The sequence below is a fragment of the Rhynchophorus ferrugineus genome, unplaced genomic scaffold, assembly GCF_030347505.1.
Source record: "Rhynchophorus ferrugineus isolate W39M unplaced genomic scaffold, kcgeb_rfMv2 rfM5, whole genome shotgun sequence".
Lineage (NCBI taxonomy): Eukaryota > Metazoa > Arthropoda > Insecta > Coleoptera > Curculionidae > Rhynchophorus > Rhynchophorus ferrugineus.
Window position 1 is genome coordinate 27992431 of NW_027472584.1, and position 13532 is coordinate 28005962.

A 13532-nucleotide genomic window follows, 5' to 3' on the forward strand; every position below is an offset into this window, starting at 1 on the left:
TGCAAACAAGGAAAACATTCATTAGAGATTGTTTGTATACCGAAACATTTAATTTTTAATTCCTTTGTTGTTGTATTCTACGAGATAACAGCCAAAACTAACGTTTTTTGGTTCGATAATTTATGATATTAGTTCAAATTGATGAATTTCCTTGAGTTTTTTTTTTGAAATATAACAAAAAATAATTAGGAAACCCAAAGAAAAACGAAAGTATTTTAATAAATATGATTGATTGATACACTTTTCTTTATATTTTTTTTTGTAAATTCAGTCAAAACAAGTTATATCTTAATGAAATATTACCCTGTTATCAAAGTATACGAGAAGTAATATTAATTCCTTTTACTTACCCGGTTTGTGTCGTAAAAATTCTGGTTGGGAACCTAAATTGCTTAAATGAAAACTCCTTCAGGATAGATTTTTAGAACTAAATTTAAATGTTGGGCAAGATTAATGAGTACATAAATTGAATAACGTTATACGAGGTGTACCAAAAGAAATTTTAAATTTGTTTCGCTTACTGTTCCCATCCCGTGAGAAATTGAGACACTGTGAAGCATTTCTTGGAAGCAAGTGCAAGTCATTCGAAAATCCGTCGAATATTTGTAATAAAGCGATTTAAATGTCTATAGATTAAACAGTTGAGTATCATATTTAGCGTTTACATCTTAATGAGGACCAGTCAGAGGGAACTAAATCTGGCGTATAGAGTGGATGTTCCAATTCACTTATTTTCTGATATTATTAGCCAGATGTTTGAACACGTTGTTTTTTATTGATGATACTACTTTGAAGATTCATATTTTTATTCAGCATTTTATATTGAAATAGTTAAATTCCTCTGTACAATGGTGTGTTGACTAAGATAACCAAAGAAGTCCAAAAATCTATAAATACACGATATATATATTCTTTAATACTAAACTAAAATCTAATATGTTCCTAGAGCTTAAAATAAGGAACCAACTAATAAAGGATTATGCGAATGTTACGAATGTATATAGAAAATGGCGCGCGATTATATAATTCTGGGAAACTTTTTGGGCATTAATTTACTATCTTACTCTAGCTCATTAGAACGGAGGGATTAAGTTCTAGAGAGTATTGATTACTGGGTGTTGTAAAATGCCGACAATTTATTTTGTGCAAAACGCAACGAAATCCAAAGAATTAATTTTCCTAAGTAACATTTTCACGGGATATTTTTCATTACGCATTTTTTTTTCTTCGAAATCGTCGAATAAAAACGAAAGTATTACGGGACTATGACAGTATCATAAATAAAAATATGTTGAGATCGAATTTTTTTATTAAAAAAATATAAACATCAATACAGACTTTCAAACAGTTCATATGTACAATATATATGTCTAAAGAGAGTATACCGCCTTATTTTTTTTTGAATTCTATTCAACATCACATATAATTATAAACGAGTTTCGTTTTAAAAACAATAAGTACGTTGCTCTTGACACGCAAAACTGCTGCTCCTTTTCTCCTCTCTGGTCTCCTGTACTATTCGGGGTACTACGTCAGTACCCGAAGGCTCTGGTCATCCATAGTAGTACTGGCTGGTGCTGGGCGATCGCAAATTCCTGGATGGTACCATGTCATCGTGTATAGCACCGGGTGAATTACGAAAGGTGTGAGAGTATGTGTGAAGGTGAGACGGGTACTCTGGGTACCTCACTATTTCAGTTACGGTACCCATGGGGAGTGGATGAACCGTTACTGTGGGCGTAGTCATGGGTAAAGTTGTTTGTAGATCAATATCAACATCAACCTATTAGAAAAAAACAGTGAAAATACAAAACTTTAGTACAAAATAGGTTATCAGTGTTAAGTTAGTAACCAAATAGTTTTTTTTACAGCAGCAGGTACCTTTTAATAAAATATTATTGATTTTGTTGGTTGAATACATAGATACTAATTTGTATATCACCAAATGAATTGCTCTATTTGTAGTCTATAGTCAATTTTATTGCTTTTAATTTGGTACTATAATAGTTCTAATATAAACAGAAAGACGCTGGATCTGTTTAGTTCATTACATTTGTACCAACTGCTATTATTATAAGTTACTGTTTATTAGATGTTGCTGTATAAAAAGATTTTGCTAAATTCTTCTCTTGCTACAAGCTGTTTTCGCTAAAATAGCATTGACTGTGGCTCAGGTTAGATTAGGTTGCTTAATTTTTTTTTCATTGATACTTTGCCTTTTCACCAATAAATATCGTTGATCAAAATACACTCAATCGCCTAATATATTAATATGTTTTGGCTTCGTAAAGTTCTCTGATGAAGTTATTGAGGAATATTTTCGTCCAACCCAACAAACACCTTATATATATATATATATATATATATATATATATATATATATTGAACGAAAAACATTTAATAACAATAATACATTCAGCTGTATTAAAAATAATTTGGGATGTTTCCCTCTTTCAATATTTAATATATTTCCAAGAGATGTTTGTGGAGGTTTTTTTTTAATAATAACATACCAACATGTAATTGTTTCAGTGTCTACCACCACAACAACAAATCGCTCGGTATCCAACCCGAATTCCTATCTCAATTCGCCTTTAGGATCTACCTAATATCCTTTCAATACCCGAAAACTTTAGTAATTATTTCTTGAGTGACGTCTAACAAAATATTTATATTGGTGGCCATTTTGTTTAGTAACATTTCATTAAAAGAAAAAATTTGCTTTTATATCAGGATTAAAATTACAATTTTTATCAACCAAAAAAACAGTTTAGAGTAAACAAACTGTTTTCGTTGTTGAACTAATTAAAGAATTCAAGAATTTGAGATGCGTCAGAGCTATGCTTGAAGATTTTGATGAAAATTCAGGTGGTATGTTTGATTCAGGGTCAATTAATACAGTTGAAGCCTAATTAAATTATTACCCTATTGAAATTAAACATCAACAAAAGGATGCTGATTTTCAAGCAATACCATACTAGAGGATGGAGATGGAGCACAATTTCACTTGTTTTATTTGTCGTAGAAATTACCAAGTGCTCTGAAAAATGGCATAAAATCCATATAAACCTTTTCATACATAACCCTAGCCTATGTCATAAATTCTAAAAAAATACCTTTTTTATTTTTCAAAAGGTGCTATGTCTGGTGAGTACTCTGACTGCGACAAAAGTGGGTAAACAAAGTTAATTACAAGGTCATATTTTAAAATATACTTGGCCAAAGGCAATTATTACAATTTCCCTAATGAATTTTCAATTTTGTTTTTATTGATCATCAACGAAATGTTCCGTAGGATGTTTTAGTTTTGTGGTCATATTCAGTAATGGCTACTTTCAGTAGTACGATAAGTACACGCTTACCATCGGTAGTTTTCGTGTCAATGTGAGATTTTGCCATTTACACGTCATTGAATATATTTTTTCCTGTCTGTGGAGTCTGCTAGTAATTTAGTAAATTTTAATAAAGGAAACGTTATTTATTTGTTATATTAAATAAATAAAGGAACCGCTGGCCCTTTCTTAAGTGTGCGTGTTCCATAAACAAGAGCTGTCAGTAAAGAATTGCGGAATATTTTACCTGTTCCCTCTCTATTTATACAAAATGAGATTACGCGGTTTATAATTAAGATTTCAGCGTTTCGCCATCAGCCTTCGCGAAATTAAAATTCAAGAAATGTTCTAAACATAAATAAATTCCCTCTTTCAATATTCATTTTTCATCGAGGAATAACCTTATTTGCTGAACAGGCACTCCTTTTCTACCAAAATTTGCTACCTACTTTATTAAACAAAAGCTGAATCTGCCCATATGGAGCATGAATACCACATGCGTTAAAATATTAAGGGCGGCTTTTGTCGAGGGGAAATGATGTTATAGACTCAATGGAAAACATGGAAATATTTCCATAAATCAATTTCCTCTCAAGAGGGACCATCATAAAAATTCTTCTTCATTCGCTATTTTTATTGTTTCTGTAATATTAACTAAACCTTTTTTTAACACCGGAAAAAAAACTGTCGTAAAATCGAAATCCATTTTGTTTATTGTAAAATAATAAAACTTAATAATCAAGGCATTCTTAGATCAAGACTGGAAACGAAAATTTACAAGTTTTATGGTAACGGTTCATTTCATATTCTGTTTCAATATAAAATCTTTGAACTTATAAAACGTAATGCAAACATAAATTGAAAAATGTATCCTCATATTTATTTCCTTGATCAAGAGAAGCTTTTATATTTATATGAAAGCGAAACATTTCCAACTATTCCATTTTGGAAATGCATTCGCCTTTAAAACAAGGAACGAACAAAATCTCGTATCGTCTGAAACATTATTAGGTAAAAATCAGTTTTAATTTATTTCCTCAAAAAGATGGAATGGTGGTTAAAATGTTCATAGTAGAAATTCATTGTTCCATCTTTTTATCCATTACAAAAATCGAAACTAACTAACAAAATATAATAAGACATTAATGAGTCAATAATATATGTGTTTTATTATCCAGACCTAGTTTCCCCTGACTATCATATGTTTCAATCAATGACAGATCAGGAACTAAATAATTGGATCCGTCAATTTGAGAATCAATTATCTTTTAAATAACCGAAGAGAGTCATGAAGAATTATCATGAAGATCAAGCTTTTAGATATATTCAAGAGATAAATAGATTGACTGAAGACTATCCATTATTATTAAGATATAGATATAACTTTTAAATAACTGTTTGGAATATTGGATTGCAGTGACTGAAGAGTTTCTCCATTATTATGAGCATATAGACATAACTTTTAAATATACCAATGAAATGAACTGAAGAATCTTTTTATTATTATGAAGACATGGATATAGACTTTAGATCTATTAGAAAGGTGAATCTACTGTCTGAAGGTTTTCTCCACTATTATGAACATATATTATAAACTGATTGAAGTGTATTTCTATTATTATGAAGATATAGATAGAAACTTCAGATATACTAAAAATATTGATAGACTAACTGAAAACTATTTCCATTATTATGAAGATATTGATATAAATTTGAGATATACTAAAAATATTAATAGAGTGAATGACAAGTATTCCCATTACTATGGAGATATAGATATAAGTTTTAGATATACCATAGAAATTAACTGAACAGTTTTTCTATCATAAAGAAACTTACTGATGAACATTACTAAAATGATGAATATACTGATTGAAGAATTTTTCTATTATAATGAAGATATAGATATCCATTTGAGGTATACCAGAAAGATTGATAGACTGACTGAAAACTATTTTCATTATTATGAAGATATAGATATAAATTTGGAATATATTGAAAAGATTAATAGACTGACTGACAAGTATTCAAACTATTATGGAAATATAGATATAAGTTTTAGATATACCAAAGAAATGAACTGAACAGTTTTTCTATCATTATGAAACTTACTGATGAACATTACTAAAATGGTGAATATACTGATTGAAGAATTTTTCTATTATAATGAAGATATAGATATACATTTGAGGTATACTAGAAAGATTAATAGACTGACTGAAAACTATTTCCATTATTATGAAGATATAGATATAAATTTGGGATATATTGAAAAAATTAATAGACTGACTGACAAGTATTCAAACTATTATGGAAATATTGATATAACTTTTAGATATATCAAAGAAATGAACTGAACAGTTTTTCTATTATTATGAAACTTACTGATGAACATTACTAAAAAGGTGAATATATTGATTGAAGAATATTTCTATTATAATGAAGATATAGATATAAATTTGGGATTTACTAAAAAGATTAATACACCGACTGACAAGTATTCCCATTATTATGCCGATGTATATAAAAATAATCCAACTTATAGATATATTAAAAAGGTCAGTACTGACTTTCTTTCGATCAATGGCTAACCAGATAATTAAACCTATCTATCTATCTGATGATCGAATACATTGTTAAATAAAAAATTAATGATAGCATACACAATTTGTTTCATTTATAGTAAAATTTCAAGCATCCTTTACTAAAAAAAACCCTGTATACTGTGGCATATATCTTGGATAACTATTAGGAATATTGGATTAGCGATATATCAAATCGATAGATAAGTTGTAGCAATATTATCTGGCCAACCGAGCGTAGAATAAAGACAATGCGATGTCATAAAGCGATGGAGTTAGGGTTATAGGGTAAATCTAAAGGACATACACACCTCACTAATGTCGTCAGTGAATCCATTGGCGAGAGTATGATCTGATATGCTGGTGGTGTAAAATTTGGCTTCTCCCTGCGTTCGATGTTTTTGCAATAAAGTTCGACCAACTAGAAAACTTATCAATAACAACACGACAGTCACTACACTAACAACTAGATAGACAATGTAACTCCTGTGAATTTCTGAAATAAAACACATTATGTTTATATAACATCAAATATTGCTCTAAAAATAGATTGAAAATCATAATTAGTTCGATAATAGAAATTTTCAAACTATTTTTTATGAGAAACTCATATTTACCAAACCGTAAACCGTACAGGTTTTTATTATCGGATCCTATATTAGTTTTAGTAGAATTATCGATAAAATTGTTATCTAATTTAGGCACAACAGGAGATACTGCTGACTCTCGTATATGTTCTCTTTCATTTTCATCCACGTCGATGTCGTTGTCATCTTCAGGTGTTTCGTCTGACTCCAAAGGACCATCGTATTGATCTTTAAGTATTCGCCTAGGTACTGTAAAAAATATAGTATGTTTTCTGAACATAATCCTAGTAATTTCTGCTGAATATTTTTATTTATATCCTTGTGGACTATCAGTTAATGTTATCGGTTACTCTGGGAACTATATTTATGTCAAATATCTGTTATTAAACGAATAAAAGTGTATTATATAAGTTTGTCTAATTTGTTGAAATTGAAATAAACTTTTAGATGCTCTAAAAAGATGAATAGACTGATTAGAAAGCATTTCCATTATTATGAAAATACAGATATTACTCATAGATTTATTAAAGGACTGACTGATCACATAACCGTGAGGATATAGATATAACAGGTCAATTGAAAAGTCCCTGACCTGACACATAGATGGCGCTACTAGAATTAAATCCATATGTTTTTTAGTTAGCCCTAGCCCTCAAAAGATGCGTGTATAAATTTGACAGATGTCAGATGATGAGTTTGTGAATTATAGCATTTTGAGTGAAGCAACTTTTGTTATTGTGAAAAGAATGGTTAAAAAGGAATTTCGCGTGTTGAAGATATATTACTTTTTGCAAAAAAATACAGTTGCAGCGAAAACTTGGCTTGATGCCAAGTTTCCGGATACTGACCCAGGAAAATCAACCTTCAAGGATTGGTATGCTAAGTTTAGACGTGGTGAAATGAGCACCGAAGACGGTGAACAACGCAACAGTCTGCTGGCAAGGTTATGGCGTCTGTATTTTGGGATGCGCATGGAATAATTTTCATTGACTACATTGAAAAGGAAGGACCATCAACAGCGACTATTACATAGCGTTATTGGACCGTCTGAAGGACGAAACCGCCTAAAAACGGCCGCATTTGAAGAAAAAGAAAGAAAGTATCACAAGTCAGTGAAAACGATGGCAAAAATCCATAAATTGATCTTCGAATTGCTTCCTCATCCACCGTATTCTCCAGATCTGGCTCCCAGCGACTATTTCCTACTGCTGAAGATTTTCGTCGAATGAAGAGGTGATCGCCGAAATTGAAGCCTATATTGGAACAAAGGACAAATCGTACTACAAAAATGGTATCGAAAAGTGGAGGGTCACTATCGTATCAGTGTATCACCCTTGAAGGGAATTATGTTGAATAAAAAAACTACTTTTACTAAAAAAAAAATTGTTTTACCATGGTAGGCCGAGGACTTTTCAATTGACCTGTTAGATAAAACTCTTTTATATACGAAAGGGATGAAAAGACTAACTGAAGAGTTTTCTCAATTATTATTTATTATTATTTTGTATATACATAAGATATATACAAAAATTCGCAAACATCTTAGATATGCTAAAGAGATAACAAATGAAGTATTTAATAAAAGTAACGGCTAGTGATAATAAAATGAATCATGAAGAAAAAATATGCGGAATAATGATTGACAATTAATTTGAAACTTGATAAAAGTATAATATAAATGATTTAACTTGTTCAATTACTAGCGTATCTGGATTACTTAATATTACATCAAACAGTGAGAAACTAGCATTTAACAAGATAGTGTTTGAATAGGACACCGTAGTAATTGTGGTTTGGAACACGACAGGTTTCAATTAATTTTCTAATTATTAATGGTTTATCGGAAGTTTAGAATTGTCTTCCTTTATTTAGCTTCCCCACGTACAAAAAAAAAAGTTCAGCTTTTTCTGTCTCACACTTTTTTTGGGAGCATGTTTGAACTGTACGGCGAAAAACGCCCGAGGGAAGTCAAATCAACAATCCCCTAAATGATATATGGATTAACTCTTCATCATTAGAAGAATGTCTGTCTAAATAAGCAAAAATAATTTTTGCCTCACATATGAACTCGCAAAAGCCCGCTTCGCGAAATATAATACAGACCAGAGTGTGTAAAAAATGTGTAAATAGTGTTGGTTGCCGGGGGGGAAAAGCTAAACGATTCTGGCAGTGATAAATCGAAAGTTTGCACTGCGGCATATACAATAAACAACAAACCATGGAAATATATCCTCGCGACTCTTTCCGACAGATTTTCTCGAAAAAACTCAAACGACACTAAATAATAAAGACCTCAATATGGACGGTGACTTCATTTTCAGGTATGAGACTAAAATAAGATAATAAAAGTTACCACATAACTGTGGTAAATAAAATAACTTTAAGATACATTGTTGATTGTGATTTATATTTGCTACATATCTGAATAGTCTTTCTATTATTATGAAGATACATATTCAGCTGCTCAGAATTCAGATCTACTGAGAATGTTAATATATATACTGTTTAAAAAGTAGTTATATTCTTATAATGATGTAGATATAAATTTAAGATATATTAAAAATATTGACAGACTGACTGAAAATTATTTTCATTATTATGAAGATATAGATATAGATGTAACAAGCAGATGAACTGAACAGTATTTCTACTATTATGAAATATATAGATATACTAAAATGGTAAATATACTGACCGAAGAGTATGAAGATGTAGATAAATAGATATAGATAAATTAAAATGACGAATACTGATTGATTGTTACTTATTTCGATCACTGACTAACCAGATATCTATCTGATGATCGAATACTTTGCTAATTAATGAGTTAAATAGTGATAAAATACACAATTTGTTTCATTTAAATTAAAACCTCAGATTAAACAAAAAAAAAACGTTTTATATTGTGGCATATATCTTGGATAACTATTAGGAATATTGGATATCAAATCGATAGATAGCCTGTTATATTTTTACAACGGATTTTCTAGAAAAAAATACAAACGACACTAAATAACAAAGACCTGAATATGGACGGTGAGTCAATTTTGAGGGATAAAACTAAAATAATAATATTAAACTTACCGCAGGTATAAATAACTTTGAGATACATTCGTGATTGTGGCTTACATGGACTGCCGAAGGTTCTTATGTCCGCTGATATATCACAGCTTCTTTTTCCATGGCAAATATGCATTACAGATTCAGTTGCATAACTGGCTAAACAAGCTATAAATAAATTTAAATAAATTATATTTAGAAAGAATGAACTGGTTGTTTTTTTTCGGTTATTTAATATCGCGGATGCACCTTCCAGCTTATGAATATTTTAATTAGAAGATTGTTCAGTAAGTTTTGTCGTTCGATAAAGGCAAAACATAATATTACTGGTGGCTTCCAAGTCTGATTTTACTATCTTGTTACCAGTTAATTTTTATGATGTTTTAAGGGCACTAAATCTGGAGAATAGCTCTGGAAACCAACTAGGAATACCAGGTTCACGTCACGTATTAACAAGTCAATTGAAAAGTTCCCGGTCCAGTTAGTAAAGCACATTTTTTGGCAAAATTAGTTATTTTATTCAACACAATCCCCTTCAAGGGTGATATACTGATCATAGCGACCCTCCTACTTTTCGATGCCATTATTACTATACATTATTAGTAGTACGATTTGTCCTTTGCTTCAAAATAGGCCTCAGTTTCGGTGATCACCTCTTCATTCGACAAAAATTTCTTCCCAGCCTGCATTCTTTTGAGATCTGAGAACAGGAATTAGTCGCTGGGGGCTAGATCTGGAGAATACGGTGGATGAGGAAGCAATTCGAAGCCCAATTCATGGATTTTTGCCATCGTTGTGAGACGGTGCATTGTCTTGATGAAGCAGCACTTTCTTTTTCTTCAACTACGGCCGTTTTTCGGCGATTTCGTCCTTCAAACGGTCCAATAACGCTATGTAATATTCGCTGTTGATTGTCCTTCTTTTCAACGTAGTCAAGGAAAAGTATTTCATGCGCATCCCAAAATACAGACGCCATAACCTTGCCAGGCAACTATTGCGTTTTCCCACGCTTTGGAGCGGGTTCATCGTATGCTGTCCACTCGGATGACTGTCGATTGGACTTTTGAGTGAAATAATGGAGCCATGTTTCATCCATTGTCACATATCGGCGCAAAAACTCGGGTTTATTACGGTTGATCATCTTCAAACACTGCTCCGAATCATCAACTCGTCGGTGTTTTTGGTCAAAAGTGAACTCGCGCGGCACCCATTTTACACAGAGCTTTCTCATACCGAAATATTCGTGAATAGTATAATTTACATGTTCAATTGATATCTTTTTCAATTTTAATTTACGGTCATTCAAAATAGTTTTGTTAATTTTAAAAATATTTTCGTCGATAACAATCTCTTTTGGGCGTCCACTGCGTTCACCCCCTTCAGTGCTCATTTCACCACGTTTAAACTTAACATACCAATTCTTGATAGTTGATTTTCCTGGGACAGTGTGCGGAAACCCGACATCAAGTCAGGTTTTTGCTTCAACTGTATTTTTTCGCTTCAAAAAGCAATCCCTTTGTTTCCTTTTTATCCCTTTGTTTCCCAATAACAAAAGTTGCCTCAGTCAAAATGCTATAATCCACAAACTAATGATCCGACAGCTGGCAAATTTATACAAACACCTCTTGAGGGTTAGGGTTAACTAAAAAACATATGGATTTAATTCTAGTAGCATCATCTATGTGTCAGGCCGGGGACTTTTCAATTGACTTGTTATTGTATGGCTAAAATATTAGCTCTTATCGAAAAAGAAAATTTCTTGAATAAACTGCTGAATTGTATATCACAATAAACCATTGTTATATATAGGGTGTCCCAACATTAATATTTATAATTTATAATTGTAATTAAAACTATCTATTTTATGTGTTTTTTATTATTCGCACTTTACCAATGACTGCAAAATTAAAATCTGCAATGTTGGGACACCCTTTATTATGCAAATGCGACTCAAGTCAAGAAATTATCACACGGTAATGCTTCCCATAAGGCTAATCGAAAACTTGATCAACACAAACAACGAACTTAATTAAAAATTATGCAAATATTTTAATACGCATACGCATTATCCTTATTTTTCAGATATATCTTCGTTTGGTATTTCAATTCCACTAACCGGTGATGCGATTTTTCATCGAAGTTCGACCTCGTGAATCCTCGTTATTGGTTTAAAAAGTTGCTAATGAAAAAGTACATGAAAAGTTCTAATTACTACGTTTCATACTTTCAAATCTCTCTCTCGCTCTAGCTCGGAAAAAGTTGAGAAAGTTTCAAAATCTTACTAGGAAGAACTTTTCCTTCGAGTTTAACTAAATAGCACATTGATCTAGTTTTTAAAACGAACATATTATATGTCAATAGTATCCAAACATTTTAAATTACACATGACCTTTTAATTCATCAAATCTTTTAAGTATCATTACACTGGTAAAATAACGAGAAAAAATCACGAAGAGCTAGATCAGGCGTGTATAGTGGTTGAGTTTATATTTCGTTTAAAACACAAAATTTAAGACTCTCTCTATATATAGAATGAAATTGTTGTTGTTGTTTCTGTTTGATCTCCACTGTTCATTAATTTTAACGAAAATAAGATCGTTCAAAACAAGTTAGCATAGAGAGTATTTAATAAGTTAGCGAATTTAAATTACAACTCGATGAGGTATCGATGTTTACGACCTCTAAATAGTTTTAATGCAGTATCCTAATTTGTTTGGAACTAATTTAAATAGCTTATTACCGAGATAATGTGGCAAAACTATTTCGCTAAGTTTGTATCGTGATTAAAACCTTTTTGTGCTCCGAATATGTTTCAGATTTAACTTATTGTTCGTTAGTAATTCGTATGTGTAAGTAAAATATTTGCCTAGTATTATTTCGTGTGTTGTAAAAGTTTCTAGGCAGTTTGTCGATTATAACGAGATCGATTCTAAAGGATACTTTACTCTTCAGTCATCTCCGGCTTTGGTGCATGCGCACTATCCTGCTTGCTGCTAAGTCAAAACAACAAAAAAGTCTAGAATATTTAGATTTTGTGTTATATTAATAATTCTACGGTAATAATAATTAAATTGTTGTATTATTCTTGGCGGTTTAACATAAATTGGTTTTAAGATATGAAAGAACGAGGGTAAGTGCAGAATGTAAGGTTGTATTTTTAAAAGTGATAAAATCCAAACAGCTTCAATTTTATTTATAGTGGGAAGATTAGCTGCCAAATTTATAACACATCATTTTCAACGGCATCGAATAGGTATCCAACATATGCCAAAATTTAATGATAACAAGAACGGAGAAGAAAATGATTCCTGTTGTGTTGGAAGTAGTCGTCAAGTCATTAATGAGGTTTGTCCGTCAAGAATAGTAGCAAATACTGTAGAAGTCGAAGAATGTGAAATTCAGAGAAGAAGAAATTAGAGCGCATTTTGCTAAGATGTAAGAATAGTGTACAGTGATACTATGAAGTAATTAAATTTGCTAACAAAAGTAGACCTGGATCAAATAAACAAAATATAAAACTATAAATGATACCCTAATGATATAATGACAAGGAAAATACAGTGCATTATTATATAAGAGTATAAGTAAATAAATGATGAAATGATGTATTGACCGAGATTTCTTTCAGCTTAAAATTACGATAATCCTTCATTCCTTAATTCATTTTAGGCTAGTAAATGTACAATACAAGTATTTATCAAATTTGTGTATATTTATTTATAAAAGTAATAATGTGTAATATGATGTTTTTATAAAAATGGAACGGCTGGACATATATTAATTATATTTGTATTATTTCATTTTATTCAATATTTTTAAAAATAAAATGTGTTTTTTTCTAAAATTTTACCATTTTTATTTACCTCCTGACCCTATCTACCTGCTTATATATATATATATATATATATATATATATATATATATATATATATATATGTATATATATAAATGTACATAAAAAATTTACACAT

At 30.8% G+C, this 13532-nt stretch overlaps 1 protein-coding gene across 1 annotated transcript in view; it reads right to left on the reverse strand.

Moving 5' to 3' along the window:
* Nucleotides 1-1417: 1417 nt before the first annotated feature.
* Nucleotides 1418-13532, reverse strand: part of LOC143197138 (protein eva-1 homolog C) — an 82268-nt gene continuing 70153 nt past the window's right edge. The window contains exons 5-8 of the mRNA XM_076405343.1: nucleotides 9586-9729; nucleotides 6532-6750; nucleotides 6226-6410; nucleotides 1418-1783 (exon numbers count right to left, since the gene is read on the reverse strand). Of these exons, the coding sequence (XP_076261458.1) occupies nucleotides 1553-1783; nucleotides 6226-6410; nucleotides 6532-6750; nucleotides 9586-9729 (779 nt within the window). The 3' untranslated portion in view covers nucleotides 1418-1552. The remainder of the gene's footprint in view (nucleotides 1784-6225; nucleotides 6411-6531; nucleotides 6751-9585; nucleotides 9730-13532) is intronic.